Source organism: Giraffa tippelskirchi, chromosome 12 (assembly GCF_054371585.1).
Source record: "Giraffa tippelskirchi isolate mGirTip1 chromosome 12, T2T-mGirTip1v1.2.pri, whole genome shotgun sequence".
Lineage (NCBI taxonomy): Eukaryota > Metazoa > Chordata > Mammalia > Artiodactyla > Giraffidae > Giraffa > Giraffa tippelskirchi.
The window spans coordinates 33,035,466-33,059,682 of NC_137286.1; the positions used below are offsets into that span (position 1 = coordinate 33,035,466).

General features: G+C 54.0%; 1 protein-coding gene across 13 annotated transcripts in view; it reads left to right on the plus strand.

Moving 5' to 3' along the window:
- The window catches only part of PML (PML nuclear body scaffold), a 51,546-nt gene extending 32,012 nt beyond the window's left edge, over positions 1-19,534 (plus strand). For 5 of the 13 annotated variants that reach the window (XM_081551465.1, XM_081551472.1, XM_081551473.1 and 2 more), the window contains 5 exons: positions 4,008-4,127; positions 4,539-4,797; positions 6,119-6,171; positions 15,525-15,675; positions 16,718-19,534. In XM_081551465.1, the coding sequence (XP_081407591.1) occupies positions 4,008-4,127; positions 4,539-4,797; positions 6,119-6,171; positions 15,525-15,675; positions 16,718-17,496 (1,362 nt within the window). In that variant the 3' untranslated portion in view covers positions 17,497-19,534. Of the gene's footprint in view, positions 1-4,007; positions 4,128-4,538; positions 4,798-6,118; positions 6,172-6,824; positions 7,871-15,524; positions 15,676-16,717 lie in introns of those variants that run through there. The other 8 variants (XM_081551467.1, XM_081551468.1, XM_081551470.1 and 5 more) reach the window with 6 other exon arrangements.
- Positions 19,535-24,217: the final 4,683 nt, after the last annotated feature.

Below are 24,217 nucleotides of genomic sequence, written 5' to 3' on the forward strand. Positions count from 1 at the left end.
CTTTCCTGCCAAGGAGTAAGTGTCTTTTAATTTCATGGCTGCAATCACCATCTGCAGTGATTTTGGAGCCCAGAAAAATAAAGTCAGCCACTGTTTCCACTGTTTCCCCATCTATTTGCCATGAAGTGATGGAACCGGATGCCATGATCTTAGTTTTCTGAATGTTGAGCTTTAAGCCAGCTTTTTCACTCTCCTTTCACCTTCATCAAGAGGCTCTTTAGTTCTTCACTTTCTGCCATAAGGATGGTGTCATCTGCATATCTGAGGTCATTGATATTTCTCCCGGCAATCTTGATTCCAACTTGTGCTTCTTTCATTTTTAATGGTGATCAAATACATATAACATAAATTTGCCTGGAGGTGGAATTGCTGGATCATATAGTAATTTTTGAGGAATCACCATAAAATTTTCCATAGTGGCTGCACCATATTGGTGCACCAACAGTCCACAGTGATGCCAATTTCTCCACATTCTCATTCACACTTTTTTTTTAAGTAGTGGCCATCTTAATGACTGTGGAGTGGTTTAAACTTTTTGACCACCACCCACTGTAAAAGATACATTTTACATCTAACCTACTGGTGTATATACATGCACATACCTATAGCTAAAACAGAAGTTTTGTGCAATAAATTACACTTATAAATGTGGAATGTACTCTAAGATTTTTCTGTTCTGTAGTAGTCTGTGTAATACAAAAAACGCTAGCTTTGATTTCTATGACTTTGCTTCCATGATCCACTCATGGGTCACAACTGTAATTTGTAAAACACTGGCACAGAGAGTACCCTGGAGATTGTGTATTTTTCCAAGAGGCCTGGGAGAAAATGATGTGCCAGCTCATCCCCTCCTCCCACACAACCCCCATCCCCATCGCAAACAGGTCCACTCTCTGATTGAGAGACAGCTCTCCTCTCTTTTTGTGAAGATGTTGAGAAAAAGAAACCCGGGAAGGAAGGAGGAAGGAAATCAGCCCATGATAGTCCATGATTTGGGAACCCACATTTGACACGAATGCACTTGACATCAAGAGGAGCCCCACCTCAGGGTCCTGGTCCCCAGCACATGGCCTGTCGTGCCGGGCTTCCCTGCCTTCCCCTGCCCAGGCTTGGCCAGGTAAGCCCTGCCGTTCGCCCTGTGAGGGTGGGCCTGACCACGTGCCCCACCACACAGAGCCTGTCCCCATGAGGAAAGCACATTCCTGACCTCACCCTCTTACAGCCCAGTGCCTGGGTTTTCTGACGCAGCTCAGCTTAGCCAAGAGCTCCCTTCAGCTGTGTGGATGGACCTCGGGCTCCGGATGGACCCTCACCCACCGAGTGCACAGGGAGTGTGAGGCGCCAAGGGGTCAGGATTGGAGGCAGGAGGGGCAGGCCAGGGCTCCTCGACTGAGCCCTGGAATCTAGGCCTCTCATTGCAGAGGGATGCTCGCCACATCACAAACACCGTTTCAGCAAAAGCTTCAGCTTACTCTTGAGTTTCCCACGATAGGGAAAGATGATGCAGAGGGACGTAAAGGAGACAGTAAGTGAAGAAAAGGGAGCGTACGCAGGCACAGAAAGGGAACTTGATTTCATTTTTTTTTTTAATTTTAATTGGAGGCTATTTACTTTACAATATTGTAGTGGTTTTGCCATACGTTGACATGAATCAGCCACGGGTGTACATGTGTTCCCCATCCTGAGCCCCTCTCCCACCTCCCTCCCCATCCCATCCCTCAGGATCATCCCAGTGCACCAGCCCTGAGCACCCTGTGTCATGCAACAAACCTGGACTGGCAGTCTGTTTCACATATGATAATATACATGTTTCAATGCTATTCTCTCAAATCATCCCACTCTCGCCTTCTCCTACAGAGTCCAAAAGACTGTTCTATACATCTGTGTCTCTTTTGCTATCTCACCTATAGGGTTATCATCACCATCTTTCTAAATTCCATATATATGCGTTAGTATACTGTATTGGTGTTTTTCTTTCTTTCTTACTTCACTCTGCATAATACACTCCAGTTTCATCCACCTCATTAGAACTGATTCAAATGTATTCTTTTTAATGGCTGAGTAATATTCCATTGTATATATGTACCACAGCTTTCTTATCCATTCGTCTGCTGATGGACATCTAGGTTGCTTCCATGTCCTGGCTATTATAAACAGTGCTGCGATGAACATTGAGGTACACGTGTCTCTTTCAATTCTGGTTTCCTTGGTGTGTATGCCCAGCAGTGAGATTGCTGAGTCATATGGCGGTTCTATTTCCAGTTTTTTAAGGAACTTGCATTTCAAAAGCACTGGATTCGGACTTCCCTGGTGGCGCAGTGGATAAGAATCTGCCTGCCGGTGCAGGGGACTTGGGTTCGATCCCTGGTGCAGCAAGATTCCACGTGCCGCAGAGCCACCTAAGCCTGTGTGCCATGACTAACAGCCTATGCGCCTAGAGCCTGTGCTCCACAAAAGAGAAGCCCTCACACCGCAACTGGAGAGGAACCCCCTCTTGCTGCAACTAGAGAAAGCCCACACAAAGCAACGAAGATCGAACACAGCAAAAATAAACAAATTTTTAAAAAATTAAAAATAACACTAGTTTCAAGCCGCTGGTTCAGGCCCTTATTAGGTATACGACCTTAGGAAATCACTTCACCTCTCTGTGCCTTGGTTTCCTTCTCTGTAGATGGGCAATAACCATAATATAGTACCACCTCCTTTTTTTTTAAACTGTAATTTCATTGTAAAATTCACATAAGAAAATTCACTAGTTTAAAGTGTACCATCCAGTGACATTTAGTGCACTCACAGTCTGGTATAACTATCCCAGACTGTAGTTCCTGTACTTTTATTTGCCCAAAAGGAAAGCCCATATCCATGGAGGAGTGACTCCTCACTTTCCCTCCCCTAACCATTGGTGACCCCCAGTCTGCTGTCTCTGTGCAGTGAGCACTTCTGGATATTTCGTATAAATGAAGTCTTACAGTATGCATTCTTCTGTGGCTAGCTGTCCACTTAACATGATGTGTTCAAGGTTCATCCACCTTGTGTAGTCAGAACTTCATTCCTTTCTATGGCTGAATAGCATTCTCCTGAAAGGCTACCCTCCATTTTATCTCTTCATCAGTTGACATTTGGGCTGCTTCCACCTTTGGGCTATTGTGAACAGGTGATGGGGTGGGGGGCGATGTCAGCTCAGTGGACGGGTCCCCTCCCTATTGAATTTGCAGATAGAGAGGAGCTACTGCCATTAGTAGGGACCACCACCACCACCACTTTGTCCCTAGAGTTGTCTGTGCTGTTCTGTGCTTAGTCACTCAGTCATGTCTGACTCTGCTGTGCCATGGAATGTAGCCCGCCAGGCTCCTCTGTCCATGAGGATTCTCTAGGCAAGAATACTATAGTGGGTTGCTCTGCCCTCTTCCAGGGGATCATCCCAACCCAAGGATTGAACCCAGGTCTCCCACGTTACAGGTGGATTCTTTACCATCTGAGCCACCAGGGAAGCCCCGGAGTTGTCTAGGCTGGGCCTACTTGTCAAGCGAGCCTTGAGTTGTTGGGCAGTGTGATCGCTGAGGTCATTTCTGGCACCGTTAGGATGCACAGGCATTGACATGGTCCCTGTGATGCCAGAACCTCAGGGTTGCCAGGGGGTGAAGTCATGGAGGCTTCAAGGAAGAATTTGGTCCCCATTAGGCTCTGGGTGTTGGACCAGGAGCCAGCTCTTAGGTCTGGATGAGGCCTTGGAGACTGAGCTGACCCCAAGCCAGGGGACCTGGCTGGTCCTACTGCCTGGTCATTTTCTTTCTTTCGTTCTTTTTTCTCAATATTTATTTATTTGGCCACACTGGGTCTTAGTTGAGGCACACAGGCTCTTTAATTTTGGCATGTGAGATCTAGTTCCCGGACCAGGGATCAAACCTGAGCCCCCTGCATTGGGAGTGCAGGGTCTTAGCCACTGGACCACCAGGGAAGTCCCCTGCCTGGTCATTTCTGACTACCTTTGTTTCCCAACTTTGCAGCCAGAGGAGGTGCAGAGGGACCAGGTACAAGCTGCGGGATTGGCTGTGGTACAGCCGGTGCCAGGGGCACACCCTGTGCCAGTGTACGCCTTCTCCATCCAAGACCCCTCCTGCAGAGAAGTAAGATATTGCGCAGCCCTTGCCTCCCCTTCTCAGGGCCCAGATCCCACTCGGTGGTAAGAGGTGGAGCAGAAGTGAGAACCCAGACCTCAATAGGCACTTACTCTGCGCTCTCCCAGCTCTTGGTTGCCATGTCAGGAAGCTCCCCTCCAAGCAGGAGCCCCTCCCAGGGCAGTCAGAAGCCAGCAGAGATCGGTGGTCAGTGGTCACCAGCAGGGCCAGTGTGCCTGCTGACCTGGGAGGGCCTCTGTTGTAGAGAGGTGTGATCTGCATGGCAGATAGCAAAGGGGACAGCAGGAGCAAAGGGCATGGGGCAGGGAACAGATTCCTACCACTCAGGTCTGGGTCTCTGCCCACTGCCTCTGTCCCCTGGAGGCTCCTGACCCTGCCCTGTGACACCCCACTGCACAGGAGGTCACCAACACAGCCACACCGCAGAAGAGGAAGGCCTGCCAGACCGAGTGCCCCCGGAAGGTCATCAAGATGGAATCTGAGGAGGGGGAAGAGTCTAGGTTGGCTCGGAGCTCCCCTGAGCAGCCCAGGCCCAGCACCTCCAGGGCAGTCTCACCACCCCACCTGGATGGGCCCCCCGGCTCCAAGAGCACCATCATAAGAGATGAGCTCTCCCTGCCTGACAGCAACCATCAAACCGGCGACCCTGCAGAGACAGGTAGGGAGTGGGGATGGGCAGGACGGGCTGAGGCCTGCATGCTGTCTACCAGGGGCTGGGTGGGACCCCTCCTCTGCATCCTGACACCCTTCCTGGGGAGCCCAAGGCCAGCAGCATTCCCTGTGTGTCTTGCCCTCAACTGCCACCAAATGGGGAAGGGCAAGTCCAGGGTTTGTCTGGGAAGGGGGGGTGGCAGAAGAGTGGATGGTTTAGCCCATGCTTTGCTGGGATGCCCGTGCAGGGAGCATGATGGGCTGGGGATCACATTTCCTTAGCTCCTTCCCCTGACACACCCTTTTCGAACCCCGTACTGTGCCTCTGCACAGGATGGGTCTCCCCAAACAATGTTTGTTGGTGGGTGTCTGGCACATGCTCAGAGAAGACTTGGGTAAAGTCCACACCCATAGGTTCCCAAACTTTTTTATGAAGGCCATCCACCTAAAGTATCTCGCTTGTTCAAGGTATCTTTTATGGCCACTGCCAGACAGGGAGTCCTTTCACGTGAGTGGAGGTCAACCCACAGAATTCTGGAATATTCAAGACAGTTCTTCCTGGAGCTGTTTTACCCAGTGTCCAGCTTTGTTTTCAGTCGAGGTCCCACACTGATCCCTGTCCCTGGTCACAGTGAACCCTGACCCTGGCTACACACTTTGACCCAACGGAGAATCCTTGTTCACAAATGCTATTGGTAATCAGAAGGTTTTGATTAAACCTAAAGTATCTTTTAACTCAAACATCTCAGCTCATGGAGCTGAGAATTGCAACAACCAGTGTGCTGCTTTAGGATGGCCAAAGGTTCCAAACCAGGAGGTGCTTGTCACACCCCCTCCGTGGGTAGTCAGTTCTGAATCATTCCAGGGCCAGCAGCTGAATTCACAGACAAGGTACAGCAGGCAGTGACAGAAAGCCACCTTGAGTAACCCCTCTGTACCGGCAGATCCTGGCTTCCCAGGTGGCCCAGTGGTAAAGAACCTGCCTGCCAACACAGGTAGACATCAGAGAGGAAGGTTTAATCCCTGCATTGGGGGTCCCCTGAAGGAAGGCCCAGCAACCCACTCTAGTATTCTTGCCTGGAGAATTCCTCTGACAGAGAGGCCTGGCAGGCTACAGTCCACAGGGTTGCAAAGAGTTGGACATAACTAAGCAACTAAACAGGCAGATCCATACTGGCACACACACTGAATGTTGACAGCCCCCTTGCAGGGCACATGTCACCCACCCAGCCCACTGGCCTGCAAGGATTCCCACAGGAGAACACCCCAGGCTCCGTCCATGAGCAGCCCCGGCAGGGCCTAACCCCGTCTCCCCTGCTCCGTTTCAGAGGAGCGCGTCGTGGTGATCAGCAGCTCGGAAGACTCAGATGCTGAAAACCCGGTGAGTGGCTCAGAAGTCTGGCCCAGGACACTGCCTCCCCACATTCCAGGTCCCCGGGGGCAGAGCCCCAGCAGGTGACTCTCAGACTCACCTTGCACCCGGGGCATTTATCAGCGAGTCCTGAGCTGCCCGGAGGATAGTCTCCATTTGCCAGCTGTGGCCTGGATCACCCTGGCCCTCCCGTCGTACCAGGGCAGGAGCCGTCAGTAATCACATGTATTCTTTCTGAAGAGCTGGACAGGGCTTCCCTTCAGAGCCCTGTGTCTTTTCTGGACTAGCTAATGCCTGTGTCTGCAGCTTCCTTATGCATTTTCTGCCCTCCTAAGTCTCAGTGAGGAGGGCGGACCCGCACCCGTTCCCCAGTTAATGGCAGCGATGCAGGGCCACATGGGGGTGTGAGGGCGCAGGGCAGCGCCACGCAGGGCCCAGACTAGCATGTTGTGACTCCACGTAAGCAGAACTTTCCTTAAAGCCATTCCACAATGGGACAAGTGGCCGCATGGGTTGTGACCCTCCTGTCCCCAGAGGTTTGTTCATAGAGGCCGGGGTGTCACCTGCCCAGGGGCGAAAGGGATCAGAATAGAGTGGAAGGCTGGACTGGGTGGCCCCTGAGGCCCCTGCCAGCCCTCAGTCTGAGGTTCTGTGTTGGAAAGCGTGTGGAGCCCACCGAGACCACCGTCCTGCCTCCTTCCTCGTCCGTCCACCCCCTGCCGAGAGCTCGCCGAGCGTCCCACCCCCTCTGGGCCTCTCGTCTGTCCCGTGGCACAGGCCGCCCCCTGGCTTGGCCTCCCCACCATCCTGCCGAGCAAGCTGCCGGCCCTGACGCTGAGAGTCCCAGCCAGCCTGCCGGTCACCAGGAGCAAGCCGCCGGCCACCGTGGGATCAGCTTCCTGTCACGCAGGGCACAAAGAGCCCTGCGCCCTCGCAGCACCTTTCACCTGCCCCTCAAAACGTATGGTGCCCTCACATGGACTTGGCCTCCCTCCACGGGTCAAGCCACCACCCCGGCCACTGGGCCTCGCAGCCAACCTGCCAGTCCCCAGGAGGATCCCGCCTGCCCTCAAAGGGCCGGCGGCCAACCCCGCCTGGTGCAACTGGCTGCACGACCCCTTGACCCCTTCCCTGCTGTGTCCCAGTGGCTCAACATCTTTCCCCTTCCTCACTCCCCTGGGGTCTCTCAGCGTAACACCTTTTACAGGAGACTAATAGGGGGAGGCAGAGCATCCCAAATTCCTGGAGCAGAGGTCTCCCCTGGGGATTCTGGCAGGGCCCCCATGGAGAATCCCCCAGTCCAGGTCCCCCCGGAGGCCTCTCCAAGTGCATTCCTACCACCCCACCCTCTGGAGAGGCCACCCACTGGCACAGACACCCCACAGACAAGCCTCTAAGAGCCCCAGGTGCCTCCCTCCTCTGCAGCCCTGGAGATTGGCAGGTTGGCATCCCGTACGTCTTGTCACAGAATGAAGCAGGGAATGAATGACTCCATGGACCTCTGAACAAAGAGGCTTAAGGCCTCCCCAGCCAGGATATTCTTGTTCCTCACATCCTCAGGTCTCTTTGCAACTCCCACTGCCCCGTTCTCCCACCCCAAGCCTTCCCACTGGGCCTCTGCCAGGATGTAAGCCCATGAGGGCAGGGACTGTGTGGCTCCCAGGCCCTGGCAGGTGCGGCTGCTCAATAAACACTTATTGAACGATTACCCTTGCAAACCCTTCTTCCATGACCATCAGATTCCCTGCTGGGCCTAGCTCCTCCCAGCTGGTGGCCTTTGTCTCCTCCGCACAGACACTTGGTTCACCTGTGGGGCTGTTGTGACCCTCTTTCCTCCATACCTTGTGTGAGCATCAGAGGTGGGAGGTGGGGTCCAGGCCCTCTGTGCCTCCTGGACTGTTTCGGTTCTACTATCTGGCAGCATCCTCCATGCCCTTGAGGTTCGGGCTCTCCAGATGAACCCCACTTTCCCCAGCTCATCTCAGACATCCTTCTGCTCCCCACCACGTAGGAAGACTGCCTCCTAGGTTTCCTCTCCCCACCCAGGTCCCGCTTTCTTCCTGGGTGACTTCAACATCCACCACCCTGGCCTCTCCTCTGCTTGACCTTTCAGAGATCTTTGCCCCATTCCCCTGTAGCTGCCAGCCCCAGACCCCTCCATCACTGAGAACTTTCCCTCTCTAGACTGGCCCAGACTGACCATAGCCTCCTTTTCCTTGAGCTCTCCATCAGTTACTTCCAGGACCTGGACTGTCTCCCTCCCAGTTCCTTCTGCCATTACCTCCCGCCCACCAGCCAGCAAGGTCAACCGTTTAAGCCAGTCTTCCACCAGGATCTTGGTGCCCTGTCTCCCTCCCGCCCACCAGCCAGCAAGGTCAACCGTTTAAGCCAGTCTTCCACCAGGATCTTGGTGCCCTGTCTCCCCACCGCCCCCTCTCCTGGTAGCCTGCCCTCCAAACACAGCCCTGGAAGTATGCAGTTGTGTCCCCTGCTCTGCACTGCCACCTGGAGGCCAACTTCTGTTGGAGAGAAGTCGAGGGGAGGAAAGTACAAAAGATTTGTCTCCTGGGCTCCTTGGCCTCCTGCCTAGGCATGCCCCGCCCCCTGCTCTCCAGGGCGCCTCACTGCACCCCTGCTTCCCTAGCGCTGGTCCCTGTTCCCCACCCTCGCTCTTGGCCGGTGGCTGCACCTTCTGTCCTAGGAGGACCATAGGACAAGTGGCGTGGCAGCAGCCCACATCTTGCTCTCTGATGACCGATTGACCTGACCCCATCACATCCCTCCCCATCCCTTCTGTTAGGATGTTGGGGGTGGCCACCCTCCTCTAGGACTCACTCCACCTTTTCCTGGCCCTGCCCTCCTGCCCTTTGGGAACCTCCCTCCATCTCCCCACCCTCATTTGCATCTTCAAACATTTCCTGTGGGCTGTACCTAAGCACCCTGGAGAAAGTCCCATCTTTGCATTCATCCCCCCCAACACACACCATTTACACTTCAACCTTCACCCCCTCGGTGCTCCTTCCTTGCCCCAGTCCCCTACCCTTCCCCACCATGCCCATGAGCCCTTCCACCATCTCCAGGGTAACCTCCGTGCCTCTGAGTCCAGTGATCACCTTCAGTCCTGACGCCCCAAGACTCTGTTTCCCTTGGGTTCAGGAGGTTTCCTCCTGCAGCTCTGGCTGGTCCTCCTCACTCCCCCTTTAGGTCTCTCTGTTCTTTTAAATGTTATTCTTCCAGCTTAGGTTCTAGGATCTCATCTCCTTCTAGAATCGGTACACTCTCCCCATGATCTCAACCATGCACATGGCTGCCTATGGGCTCCTGCCCGCCAGACCAATAGAGCCAGTGGCCACCCAGTGTCTCCACTCAGATGCCCCACAGAAACCTCAAATTCACCTTGCCTCTTTTCCTGTCTGTAATTGCATACATCTGTCTAGTTGCAGAAGCTGGGACCCCAGAGCTGCCCAGGACTCCCCCCACCCTTTTTACTATTCCTCAGAGCCAATCACTTTGTGAGTCTTTCCATGTTCTAAATTCCTCAGAAAGCTGGTTACTTCTTTCTATCCCATAATCTTTATAACATTAAAACAAGGCTAACCCTGGATGGAAGTAGAAGCCTGGGAAAGAAAGAGCAAGAGAAGGATTTGAATGCTGTTAATCTGGCCAGACTTCATGAGAGTCAGGTGGAACCACTGAAACCAGAAATATTTTGGTGGCATGGGTGTGGGAGTGGGGTCAGACTAGCACTTAGCTGTCAGTAGCAAGGAGCCAGTACTCTTGCCTGGAAAATCCCATGGACGGAGGAGCCTGGTAGGCTACACGATTGAGTGACTTCACTTTCACTTTTCACTTGCATGCACTGGAGAAGGAAATGGCAACCCACTCCAGTGTTCTTGCCTGGAGAATCCCAGGGACGGCGGAGCCTGGTGGGCTGCCGTCTCTGGTGTCGCAGAGTCGGACACGACTGAAGCGACTTAGCAGCAGCAGCAGCAAGGAGCCACTAAGTGCTATCTGAGGTTGATCAACTCAGGAAGGAGAAGTGCATTTTGGGTTACAAAGAATTAAATGGTTAGAAGCAGCTGCTTGTGTTTGGATTGGAGAAGGAAATGGCAACCCACTCCAGTGTTCTTGCCTGGAGAATCCCAGGGATGGCGGAGCCTGGTGGGTTGCTGTCTCTGGGGTCGCAAAGAGTCGGCACGACTGAAGCGACTTAGCAGCAGCAGCAGCTGCAGCTCGTGTTTGGAGACCAGGTCTGGAGGCAAGAGGAACCAGAGGGTCAACTGCTTTCATGTAGGTGTTCTTTAGACACGTTTTTAAAATTAACCATTACAGGAGTCTGAAACTTATTGGAAAAAAAATTTAGAAAGCAAACAAATTAGATCCTTCTAAGTAGGTGCATCTCTCACCCACCTTCCGTGCCCTCTTCCAGACCCCTGGTGCTCCCAGAGTTCCTTAGCAGGAGGGGGCAGGGCGATGTCTGCAGGATGCTCCCAGCTCTCACGTCCTCCCCTCCCTATGGCCTTTATCCGTCCTGCCCCATGTGAGAGCTTCGTAATGCCTGCCTAGTCGCTTCAGTTGTGTCCATCTCTTTGTGACCCCATGGACTATAGCTCACCAGGCTCCTCTGTCCATGGGATTCTCCAGGCAAGAATACTGGAGTAGGTTGCCATTTCCTTCTCCAGGGGCTCTTCCCCACCCAGGGATTGAACTCACATCTCTTATGTTGCCTGCTGAGGTGTGGAATGTTGGCATGCTAAGATACTGTGTTTTCCAAGTGTACCAGGGCATGCAAGCCACTAGCTTGGGCTGCAGCTGTGTCAGTGGCTGGAATCCAGACATGTGGGGGCTCTGGCACTGACCTGGTGTGGTGGGCAGGGCTGGGGAGAGGCTGATCGAGCCGCACGGGTGTTCTGTCGGAGACCTCGCCCCTGCTGGGAAAGGCAATGGGGCTGTAGTCTTGGGGTGGAGGGGGAGTACCAGATCTGATTCTGGAGACCTGGGGTGAGGACTGTGCTTAAAAATGAGGTGGGTCAGCCACACCTCTGCCGCGGGGCCTGTGTCAACAGAGCCAAAGCAGAAAAAGATAGATGTTCTCATCCACTCTTGCAACAGAAGATGCCCCAGTGCCCGGTAGCAGCAGAACAAAGTGGAAGCAGGAGGTGGCCTTGCTGAGGGGGCAGCCCCGGAAGAAGTGCATGGTGACCGGCAGTGGAAGGGAGGCCTGTGGGGAGCAACTGATCCAGGGGAGGGACCATGATGCTGGTGAGTGTGCACATCAGAAAAAGAAACAGGTGCTCGACTGAGAAGATGGGGGCCGTGGCCCCTGGAGCCTACAGAGGGGCCAGAGTAGGAGACAGAGGGCCGTAGGGATCGCAGGCTGGCTAATGGGATCATCTGGGTTAACAGATAACATGTGGGGTATCTCTGGGGCCTTCCAGCTTTGCAAGAGCTAGGGTTTTCTGTCTGCAAAATACAGGCATGCATGTGTCTGGCCAATCTGATCCCAACTGTTGCTTAAGCTCAAATGTTAAGAAAGTTCCTCAGGAGCCGAAGACCCTCTTGATTAGCATTAATGTCGATACTAGATAATTCAGGTGAGGATGTTGAATAGCAAAGAGCTTGGCTTCTGTCTGATTTGCTGATGCCCAAACGTGGAATGAATCCGTAATTAGGACAGTTGTTCCCAATCCTGGCTGCACACTACTATCACTTGGGGGTTTTACCAAGGACAGATTCCTGAGTCCCACCCCCAGAAAGTCTAACTGAATTGGTCTGGGGCACAGCCTGGACATCAAGTTTTTTTTAAACTGCTTCTGTACAATCAAGGTTGTTGTGTTCAGTCGCTAAGTCGTGTCTGACTCTGTGACCCCATGGACTGCAGCACACCAGGCTTCCCTGTCCTTTGCTATCTCCCAGAGCTTGCTCAAACTCATGTCCATTGAGTCAGTGATGCCATTCAACTATCTCATCCTCTGTCACCCCCTTCTCCTCTTGAGGGATTCGATTGCATATCTGTGTCAAAGAAATGCTGCTCATTTGTATACGTATCAGCCTTGAACAGAGGTGACATATACATGCTGGGATATGATCCAGGTTGGGAAAGGGAGATGCTGGGTCTTTCCAGATAAACCTCCTAGCTTTTTTTGGAAGGTGATAAGGTGTCAACCTAGTGGCTTCCTAGGAGCACCTCGGGATGGCCATTACACCTGTTGTGTTAAGTTGAGATGCAGTTGATCTGCTAAGTTGACTGTGATGACAATAAGTGAAATTGAGCTCGTGAAACCAATTGCACATGTATCCTGATTGCCTGTGTATCCTGAGAAATATCCCAGATCCCACATGGCTCAGTTTTGCAGTCAAAAAAACGCAGTCCATTAACCAACTATCTAGTAGATAGTCATCTTTCAGACTGTTACCGAGAATACAACTCATAACTCACAGCAGTGCTCCTTAAATCCTTCATCCCTTCATGTTCACCACCATCATCTCCTACTCACTGGTCCCTCAAAGCCTTTTCTCACTTTTCACTTTCCAGTCTTCACATATGGGCTCTGATCTCTTCCCCCCTCTGGTTCTTTCTGCTGCCATTCCTTTCCCTTCCAAGCAAATCTCAATCTTTTTCCAATGAAAGGCCCTCTCCTGGATTCTTGGGTTCAGGTCTCTGCTACTCTCCCCTTTTATGCTCCACCCTCCCCCCCCCCTTAATCCTGATTGTGGAATGAGGTCGAGGAGTGGCAGTGAGGGGTGTGGAGGAGGGACAGAAAGATATCCAGCGTCGGAGCTGGATATCAGCTGGATGATCAGCTGTGCTGATTCTGTTAACCCTGGGTCTTTAAGAAAGTCTTGTTTAAATGTCAGTACTTCTGTACTGACTGTACTGCTGTACTGCAGCTGTACTGCTGGGATTTAAGGTAGGAATGGGGAACTGCTTGTAGTGCTAGCTGGAGTTCAGTGGAAGGCATTCCTGTGAGACCAGCCCTGTGGAGTAGCCATACTTTATGATCATCCCCAAGGGCGAGAGAAATCTGGGTGGAAGAGGAGTCAGGGCTGGAAGATTCAGCCTTCCCTCCCTTGACAACTCAATGGAAAGGGGTGTTCTTTTATTAAGGGGGCCAGCAGGGTCTTCAGTAAGTTCAGGACAAAGGATATTTCCATGACTATAAAAGAGAGAATGACCCCAGGACCATGGGAGGCTCTTAAAAAGTGAGGTTCTCGTGGCTATCATAAGTGACCCTGGTATAAAGATGGGGGAGTTAGCTCAAAGATGCTGCTCTCCAGGGAGATCAAGTCTTGGAAAGGACTATCTGAAGAGAAGACACTGGCTTTCCAGCCTGAAGAGACAGTGCCAGAAGACAGACGGAAGCATTCAGGGCCACTGCGAGGGCTTCGGCAGTTTGGAGCAAAGAGAAGAAGGAAGAGGGGAAGGCCATGTCGGTGGGTGGCAGAGAAGACTCGGCCAAGTGGGGAAGGCAAGGGCACGGCACTTCACCTGAAGCACAGGGGAGGCCACAGCAAGGGGAGTCCAGCTGTTTCCACCAGCCCAAGTGTGAGAGCACCCCTGCCTTGTGATCGGAACAGGCACTGGAAGGTTGGAGATAGGAAACAACTAGATTCTCCCATGGGGGAAAAAGGTAGTGTCTCCTGTCGGCGCTCTAGCAACTTCGAAGAAGACTCCTGGAGAAGGCTCCCTCCAAGGAGGCAAGGGAGCCTTGACAGTGTGACAGAGACTCAGTAAGACACGCCAAACCAGCCTTGGATGCGTGGCCAACTCGAGGATACTGATCCACAAGGCCTATGTTTTGTCAAAGTAGGGCCTCGGGTATAAAGTCCCAGAAAACTCACAGGCTGCTCTAAGCCAAACCAGCTTTAGATGGACTCAGTGAGTGTCTATCAGTGCCTAGGAGAAAGTTGGTGAGCCTGGGAAAGGGCTATGAAATGCAAATAAAGCAGAAATCAGCCACTCGCAGGAAAATCCCAGCACATTTTAATTGTGGTTAGCAAAGACTTTGCACTTGGCTGAAGTTTCAGTAAAACAGAGGTTTCACCTGGAGAGTGGAAGGGCCGAAGACAGTAGGCTAGTTCTGCCCCAGGCCAGGGACGATAGCCAGAGGTCAGAGTTCAGAAAGGCCTCGGATGGCCTCGAGTGAGGCCAACTCCATCAGCCACCAGGGGCAGTCTGTCAGAGGGAAAGGCTGGGGCCTGCTCTGGACTCTGTCCCAGCAGAGACCCCAGCAGGCCCTGTGACAATGGCCACGTCTCTTCCTCCTGGTGTCTGGTTAACATCCACAGGTGACACAGGAAGTTCTGAGCGGGCCACCAAAGCCTAGCTTTGCCAGGTGTGCAGATGATAAGCAATTAACTCTATATTATGAAAGGCTCTACCTCCCTCGTTCGCCCCAGCCCCGGGGGTTTAAACGCTTACAGCTAGAGCCCCTCCCACACCCAGGGCTTTTCAACAGTGTTCACACCTTGGTTCTGGAAAGAACAGAGCCCCAGGTGCCCAGCCTGGCGGAACCCCGGCCTTCAGCTTACCTAAGCAGCTGTCTCCTGGACGCCAAATGACAGAGGGCTCCCCGGTTCTGAGCCTACTTCTCTCCACTGTTCTCACAGCCAGGTGCTGTGTGTCCCTAGAGGTGGCATCCAGGAGGTCGGGCAGCCCTCCCCTCACCTTTGTGCAGGGAGCTCGGACCTCAGCTCACCTAGGGGACAAGAAAAGCCGGGCGTCTTGCCCCTTCCAGAGAAACACCTGAGGTTCGAGATGGGACACCTTCCCCCGCCACCCCCCAGCTCACGATGTTTGTTCTGAGTCGGCTCAAGGAGTTGAAGCAAGGAGCAGACACATTGGACCCTGCCCACCTCAGCCCCGACACCTTCCCTGAGCCTCCACACCCAGCCCTGCTCACCCGTGTGCACACTCAGCCACACAGTATCACACTTTCACACACACCTGTGTCAACACAGGCCCACAAACCCACACCCCCCCCATACACACACACACACACACAATATTTGCATTCATTCCCACACTTTTTTCACACGCACACACACTTGCCCCTGTGATCCCATCCTACTCACGCACTGACACTCGTGACCTGGTTCACACGCATGACCCTCACACGTGCGCATGCACATTCACATCCATCCAGGCACTTGCTTGGAAACGCCTCCTCCCTTTCCCAGTAACAGGCCCTCCCTGAGGCGCACACAGACCCTGTGCCATACCCATGCGCTCTCATCACCCACCACCCCACGCTCACGCACATACCAGCACGCACGCCTGTTCACGGGGAACCGGCTCACATGGCCGCTGCCCCCTCTCGGCCCCCACAGCCCCTGACCTGTTGGTTTCTTCTGTGTTGCAGGACTCCCGAGAGCTGGCCGACAGCAGCAGCGAGTCCAGTGACCTCCAGCTGGAGGGCCCCAGCTCCCTCGGGCTCTTGGACGACAGCCTCTCCAACTCCCTGCTGGAAGACAAGCCCCTGGTTTTCTTTGACCTGAAGATTGACAATGAAAGTGGGTTCTCCGGTGGCCACCCCCCACCTCTTTCTAGCTCAGTCCCTAAGTCCCCAGGATAAGTGTAGACCGAGCCATCTGTGAGCCCGGGAGAGCCCTGAGCTGTGGCCAGTGGTTGCAGCCAGAGAGTGGGCAGAGCACCGCACCTCCCCGGGGCCTCTCAGGTGTTTGAACTTGGTTCTCTGAATAAGGAAGTCTGCTTTGACCAGGGCCTGAAGGCATGAGGCAAGCACCTCCATGAGTCCCCCATGACTGGTGCTTCCATTAGGGAGCCTTGGGAACACACTTCTAAACAGAAACACAACGTTAAAGTCGCCAAGGTGACACCAGCAATCCAAACACAGCCTTAGGCTGAGTGCAGAGCCCATTTGGTCCATGGTTGCCGCAAGGGGAGGCCAACAGAGCCAAGGTCACAGAGAGATGTGACCCCTTCTCCCTCAACTCCGCAGTGCTTACCCTGGCCCTGCAAGAGGCCAAGTCCCTGGCCCTGCGGGAGGCCGGGTCCCATCCAGTTGCCTGGGCCAGCCCAGGCAGACACAAGCAGCGGGTATTTCTTACAGGACAGGGAAGCCGTTTGCAGACCTCACTGGAAGATTCAGGGCCATGCTCTGAATGGAGTGGACCGGGCAGGTGTGCTGTCTGACCCAGCGCTCTGATGGCTGGGGGCCTTAGCTATGTGACTGCTGGGGTTGGAGGCAGGGGAAGGGGAGTAGAGGGCTAGGCTGAAGCAGTGAGGGGTCCCTAGTGTAGGTGGGTGGAGGCCGGCAGAAGACAGACAGGAGGGACCCAGAGTGAAAGGGTTTGGTGAACTCTGGAAGGTGGCAGGGCAGGGGGGAGAGGGGCTCCTGGTGGGGGAGGAAGGAGGCGTGGAGGGCTGCCCCTCCCCTTCTGACCCCCATCCCTATCAGAGCCAGGGTCAGAGCTGCGTTTGAGGCTGATGCTTGATTCCTGCCATCAGGCCCCAAGGTGGGGTCTCTGGATGGAGGGGTCAGTGCCCCCGCCACACCCTTGGGGCCTCATGCTGCCCTTCTCTCCTGCCCAGCCCAGAAGATTAGCCAGCTGGCGGCCGTGAACCAGGAAAGCCAGTTCCGCGCGCTCATCCAGCCCGAGATGCTCAACGTGTACTCCAAGGCCGTCTCCCTGGAGGTGGGACTGCAGCACTTCCTGCACTTCCTGGCGAGCATGCGCCAGCCCATCCTGGCCTGCTACAAGCTGTGGGGGCCCAGTCTCCCCAGCTTCTTCCAGGCTCTGGAGGAGATGAACATGCTGGGGGAGTTCCAGAAGGCCATCTCGGGCTTCCTGGCCACCCTGCCCCTCATCCGGGAGTGCGTGCCGGGGGCCAGCAGCTTCAAACTCAAGAGCCTGGCCAAGACCTACCTGGCAAGAAACATGAGCGAACGCAGCGCCCTAGCGGCCGTGCTGACCATGCGTGACCTGTGCCGCCTCCTCGAGGTGTCCCCCGGCCCCCAGCTGGCCCCGCACATCCACCCCTTCAGCAGCCTGCAGTGCTTCTCATCCCTGCAGCCCCTGGTGCGGGCGGCCGTCCTGCCCCGGGCCGAGGCCCGCTTGCTGGCCCTGCACAAGGTCACCTTCGTGGAGCTGCTGACCGCATACCACCATGACCCGCGGGGCGGCCTGAAGAAGTACAACCGCTTCCTGAGCCTCCAGACCCCCGCGTCGTCCCCTGCCCAGCCCGCGTTCGACCTGCAGTCTCTGGGCACCTACTTCGAAGGCCTGCTGGGGGCGCCGGCCTCGGCAGGAAGCGTCGCTGCCCCTCCGGCTGGCCACAGCTTGGCAGAAAGGGCTACGCAGCAGACCTGAAGGGTGGGGCTGGCTGGCTCAGACTCTGGGGACAGACAGGGATGGGGTCCCTGAACCAGCCCCTGCCCACCACAGCATTCCCAGGTCCTGGTCCCCAGTTATCTCCCTTGTCGTTTGGTCCAGAATCAGTTCTCCTTCTCCGGGACCAAATTCCACTTCTCAAAAAATTCCACAGAGAAGGTTCTGAGGCCAAGCAACCACCCGCTGGGGGCCACCAGATCCCCGGCCCTGGGAGCACCATGAGTTAGCTCAAAGACCCCCTGGGCCTCCCGCTCCAGAAGCCAGAACTGGGGGCAGGGCAGGGTCCCAGGTGAAGAAGGCCTGGCCGCTGGGCTCTGGAAGCAGCCCCCATATTGCCCCAGCCAACCGACTCCAGGCTTCCAGAGGGGTCCTTACTGCTCCTCCCTGAGCCCTGGCATGGCCCCAGGGGACCTGCTGGCAACCCGCACGGACACTGCCTCCAACACCAGGGGCCCCACGGGTACCAAAGTGCCTTTCAAACCAAACCTTCCCTGAAGGGTTCGGGTTCTTCTAGCCTTTGCCTGCCCGGAGGCCAGCCCACTTCACATCCCTTCTGAAGCACTTTCACCCACAAAGGGCCTCCTCTCCCTCCTCTCCCTCCTCTCCCTGCTCACCCTCCTCTCCCTCCTCTCCCTCCTCTCCCTCCTCTCCCTCCTCTCCCTGCTCACCCTCCTCTCCCTCCTCTCCCTCCTCTCCCTCCTCTCCCTCCTCTCCCTGCTCACCCTCCTCTCCCTCCTCTCCCTGCTCACCCTCCTCTCCCTCCTCTCCCTGCTCACCCTCCTCTCCCTCCTCTCCCTGCTCACCCTCCTCTCCCTCCTCTCCCTGCTCACCCTCCTCTCCCTCCTCTCCCTACTTACCCTCCTCTCCTTCCTCTCCCTGCTCACCCTCCTCTTCCTCCTCTCCCTCCTCACCCACGGGGCCTACCACTCTCTGCTTCCAGACATGACCTTCCAAGCCTGCTTCCTTCCTCCTGGCCACACTGGGCCCTTCTCACTCTCTGCCCTGCCACCACCTGCCTCAAGCCCTCCCGAGGTGTGATCTCCAACCCAGCACTGCTCTCAGTGGAGTCCAGGGACCTGCAGCTTGGGAATCTCTGGGGTGGGGCCCAACAGGCTGCTTTAGCAGGTTCTGCAGGTGATTCTGAGGCCTGCCAAGTTTCAGTGCCATTGCTCTGATAGACTGCCCTCCCAGGAGAAGCAGTGTGGAGCAGCAGAGAAAGTCCTGGCCCTGACTGTGTGCGCTGAGTGGAACCCATGAAAGGGCCCCTTCCTGAGCCCCACATTCCCACCTGTAAAATGGGCTGGTTAGCCTGCATGGTCCCAGAGCTCCCATCCAGCCCCGCCATTCTGGGTTTTTAGGAATGAATAGCAGGCCTCTGGGGCAGTGGTCAAGGAGGTTTTCATTCTTGAGCCCTTGGCCCCAGCCCTAAGCTGACTAAGGCCCCCAAACTTGTGCAGAACACAGGCAGGTGGTCTCATCTGACTAGCGGAACCACTGCCCCTTCTCCTCTGCCATCCCTCTTCCTTGACGCCCTGATCCTGGGGATACCCCCATGGCCTCAGCTTTCACATGGGTGAAGGCTGTGTGCCCACACCCCTGCCCCCATCCACTGGGGACCCTGAAGACCCACAGAGGGATCACGTAGGAACCTGTTGCCATGTGAGAGTGCTGGCTCTAACAGTGAACTCTGATGCATTTAAAATCAGATTCCTATTTAAAAGCAGGTGCTGGCTCTGAAGCTCAGTAAAACAGGCGGCTGGGTGAGGGGAGGAGGGGGCCGGAGCCTCAGTCTGCCTGTGATGACCGTCTTGGCAGCAGCAGGGCAGGACTTGGGCCCCTCCTCACTGCATCTTCCCCCCAACCCCACCCCAAGACTGAGCCTGCTGATTTCCAGCTCCAAGCCCAGCCCCACAAGGCTTTCTCCCTTCAGATGGAGTTGATCACAGGTGTTATAGCAAAGGACTGTTCAGCCCTCTCGCCACTGTCATAGCCTTTAATAAAGATGTGAATCTTCAAAGCCTGGTGCACCAATCACAGACTCTGCCCAACCCACCCCAGGAGTCCTGAGCAGTCTCTTGCCTGGTAAAGGGGGAGCTTACTGGCATAGCTGTTCTTTGTGAGGGGGTCTTTCAGGACTCAGCAGAGCTGAGAACCCCTCGTTGCTCAGTGCTGAGGGTCTCAAGGATATGAGCCCCCGTTCTAAATGGGGAGACCAGGGTGGACCTGTCTGGGATCATCTCCAAGGGGGGTAACCACGTGGAGGGAAAGAAGCACCGGTTTCAAGAATCACCCCCTAGAGGGAGTCAGGGACCAGAGACCAGGGACCGAAGAACCTTTACGTCTGCCTCCTGCTGGGTAACTTTGTGCCCTGGCTGTCTCAGGCGGAGTTCTCATTAGTGCCCGCAGGGGTTCCCTTGGCACAGGCACAGTAGGAATTAGTGCCCCCCTGGCCTGGGTGAAGAGCCAGGTATTGTGATTTGATCAGGGCCTCCATCCTTAGCCTTACCTACCTGTCTCACTTAGTCATGTCCGACTTTTTGTGGCCCCATAGACTGTAACCCACCAGGCTCCTCTGACCATGGAACTTTCCAGGCAAGAATACTGGAATGGGTTGCCATTTCTTTCTCCAGGCAATCTTCCCTGCCCAGAGATCGAAGCCGTGTTTCTTGCATCTCCTGCATTGGCAAGCAGGTTCTTTACCGCTAGTGCCACCTGGGAAGCCCAAGTCTCTAATTGCAAATCCAAATGCTTCTCCTGTGCTTTGAATCTCTGAATCGATCTCAGGTTTATCTATGTCAGTGAACCACAAGCTTGCTGGGCTAGGAGTCAGGGCACTGAGTTCAGTCCTCAGTAGCCTCTGACTCTGGTCTGGTGCATCAAGCTCACTGATGTTCAGGCTCTGATTCTGTAAAATGGTATAAGATGGGTCGTTTTTACCTCATAGGATCTTGTGTGAACCAATAAGGAGACGTTTGTAAAAACAGCCTTTTAACGTATGAAGAATCACACAAATGTAAGATCTTATCTTACCGACAAACAAGATGACAGTGTTATTGCTTTATAAACAGTAGAAAAATAAACATATTGGATCTTAGTAAACAAAGGACTTGGGCTTGTCTTCAGGAGAATGAAGAACAAGCTCTGGGATGGAGCAGACAACTGAGGAGCAGGGTGGGGGTCGGGGGGGTGCTGGCCCTGGTCCCAGGAAGGAGAGCCAGGGAGTCTACCTTGGAGTGGTTGAGCAGTGGGTGGCTTTGTGCCCCCTAAACTCCCAGATTGGAGGTTTCAACCACACAGACCTGGAGCTGAAGACAGCCGTCCCGTGACAGCCCAGCCTGGCCCTGCCCAACCCTCCCCAACTCTAGGACCCCCTTCTGAGGCCCAGGAGCTCACTGCACCCTCCAGGAAGGTCACCTCCAAGTCCACTTTCACCTCAGCCTTGCCCTGCCTTTCACCTGCGCAACTCCCAAGCCGCTGCTTCACCGCCGGGCGCTGCTGTTGCCCCGAGCTGCACCCTCCCCTCATCCAGCCCTGGCCGGGCCCGCCCTTAACACCTACCCTAGACTCACTCTGATCCCTAAGTCCCATCCCTGACAATCCTCCGCAACTCAGAGCTGACCCTTCAGCCCGCACCTGCCCGAGGCCCCGCCCCCGCCCTGTCCCCACCTCCTCCGACCTCAGGTGGGTCTCCACCTCGCGCCCCAAGTGCCCCAGCCCCTGTACCTGGAGCAAGGGGTCCTTTCTCACTTTTCACGCATCACAACGAAAGAAAACTACACCGCTAGTGACATCAAACGCCCCTTGTGCATTCCGCCCAGACGGAAGGGGAGCCGAGCTGGAGCGGCTCCCAGATTGGCCAGCAGAGGGCGCTACAGCCCCACTGACCCGGGTGCTGAAGCTGCGGCTCCTCGCGGATGGGGAGAGGCGGAATGTGGGCTCAGGCTCGGGGTGGCAGTATCTTTTCCAAAGCGCCACGTGTGCCGCCGGTGGCGTGGCAGGTATCTTTAAGTAGACGGTGCATGGAGAAACATTTTTTAACGTGTTGAAAACTTTGTATTTATTTTAACATCTATCAGAAAATATATAACCAGCCTGTCAATGCCCTGATTTTTGGTATCTGGCTGCTCAGAATGATGCTAAAAGAGAATTCTTTAAAGGCCTAATTTAAGGACAACTATGAAGTAACTACAAGCTCAGAAGGAACACAGGAACAGCAAAACTTGTGACAGGGGAAGTGGAAGACTTAATTTGGGGAAATGCTGGGTTTGCTGTTGTTCAGTTGCTAAGTCGTATCCGTGTTCGGTGGCTAAGTGTAGTCATCCTCTTCTAGAAGCATCCAGCAGGGATTCCACCTGAGCTCACTGAACCCGGGGGAGGACACAATGACCATCCAGGTGTGGGTGCCTGGAACAATCAGGTGAACAAAGCTCCCAACTAACATGACTGAAAGGTAACTACGTGCTGGACACTCTTTTCTCACTCAGCAGAGCTAGCCTCGTCTAGTCTCCCCAGACACCCTATGCAGCTACATTATCATCCTCATTCTATTCTGGACCTGGGATGGGGGCTGGGGCAGGAAGGTTGAGTACCTTGCTCCAGGTCATTGAGCTTGAATGTGGCAGAGTTCCGATTTGCCCCACAGGGAGGCTGTGTCTACACTGGAGCCTTCTGTAGCCCACACTGCCAGGTGCCTTGCCGTGCGTTTGGGTAGGGGTTTCCACCCTCTCCTTCCGGTGCCCTCCTGGGCTGTTTGATCTTACATGATGCAAAATTTAGGGCCCAGAAAACTCACACCAAAACCTTCTGGTCCCAGGGTCCAAGAATTTGAACTTATCCTAATTCTAATTTTTTCTTTAAGGACACTGCTTCTCCAGCTTCTTTTCCCATTATTGCCCCCTACCCCTTCATGGAGCCTTTTTAGACAATGTTTTTTCCTAGTTGAGACTCCCTCCCATGAAATTTTAATACTTGATTCCTTAGGATTTTCTATATACAAAATTATGTCATCTGCAAATAGGGATCATTTTACTTCTTCCTTACACAGATATCCTATATATTTGTGTATGTTCTGCAGTCCTTTGGAAGGTCAGAAACCATTGGAATATCTAAAGTGTTAGTGCCCTCTCTACCCCGAACCAATTTTCATCCTCTCTGGGGCAATATGGCCCCTGTTGAGAAAGTATGATTTAGGGTAAGGCCCTTGGAGAATCTCAGGGACAGAGGATCCTGGTGGGCAGCCTTCTATGGGGTCGCAGAGTTGGACACGACTGAAGCAACTTAGTAGCAGCAGCAGCCTATCTCTAGTTATAATGCAAGTCAAGAAGTCATGATGGGTGTCAGCCCTTCCACGTGGCTTGGTTCACAGTGGGAATGAGGTGAGTCTAGGCTACAGGGAGATGGGAGGGAACGTGGGTAGAGGTTTCTGAGAATACGTTTCGCTGGGGCGGCCTTAGTCCTAGACTCAGGCCCAGATCCAGGCTGAGCCTGGGGCTAGGAGGGATGGGAAAACACCATTATTTATTTTTGTCTTGGAATCCAGGTGTCAACTCCAAAGCTTTTGGACCTGAATAAAGCAGAGATGGGTCTAGAATTTCAACTGACTCCCCTTCTCAAAAAACAAAACCCAAAGTTTGAAAATCTCTACCCGCTCCTACAGAATGCATTTGCTGCCAACAGAGGGAAAAGATTCCTTCATTCTTGGCTCAAGGAACTTCCTTAAACTCAGCCCAGAAGAATTCTTTAAAGACCAGCTGCCTAGACTATGCTGAAGTCAATTGATAAATATTATAAATATCCCAAAGTTAATAGCTAAGCAGATTACAAAAGCTAGCTAGCAAACCACAGAAAATTTCCACAAAGCTATCCAGCCAAACAATTGTGACCAGAAATATTGCAAAATCCAGCGTCACTTGTCCGATTGTCTAAAACTGATTTCTTTGCACAGACAAAATGCAGAGGGCCTGGGGGTAGGGTTTATCTGAGGGCTGACTCTCTCCTGGAGTTCTCCAGCCATGAAGCCCTGGCCAACACCACAGAGGACTGATTGTACAGTAAATCAGACGAACCAAGGAGAAGGCAGGAGGTGGGTGGCCCTGGGCCCACGATGGCGGTGCCTTTGTCAAGTCTGCTTGGGGGGGTGGGGGGAGATGATGAGTAGTAGTTAGGACTTGGGCTTTGGAGGAACCTGGTTCAAATCCCAGCTCTGCTAGGTGACCTTGAACAAACAAGTTAGCCTCTGTGGTCTCAGATGCAAATTGGAGGTGATAATACATACTTAGAAAATTGTGAGGATCAAATGAAATACATAAAGCATTAACTTTGTGAATTGAAAAGTGAAAGTGTTAGTCACTCAGTCATGTCCGACTCTTTGCAATCCCATGGGCTGTAGCCCACCAGGCTCCTCTGTCCATGGGATTCTCCAGGCAAGAATACTGGAGTGGGTTGCCATTTCCTTCTCCAAGGGATGTTCTGGACCCAGCAATTCTCAGTAAAAAATAACTATACATCCAGTGCCACAGAGGAGAAGGCACTGTGTTGACTCCCAGAAAGCGGTTGGTCTACAACACTCCTCTCCCATGGCCTCCCCTCCCCCCGCTTCCCCTCCCTCTCTCCCCCTCCTCTCTCTTCTGGTTCCAGTTCATTAGGATTTGGGCAACTCTGTCCCCAGCTCCTTCGACTAGTACCTCTGTCTGCATCTCTT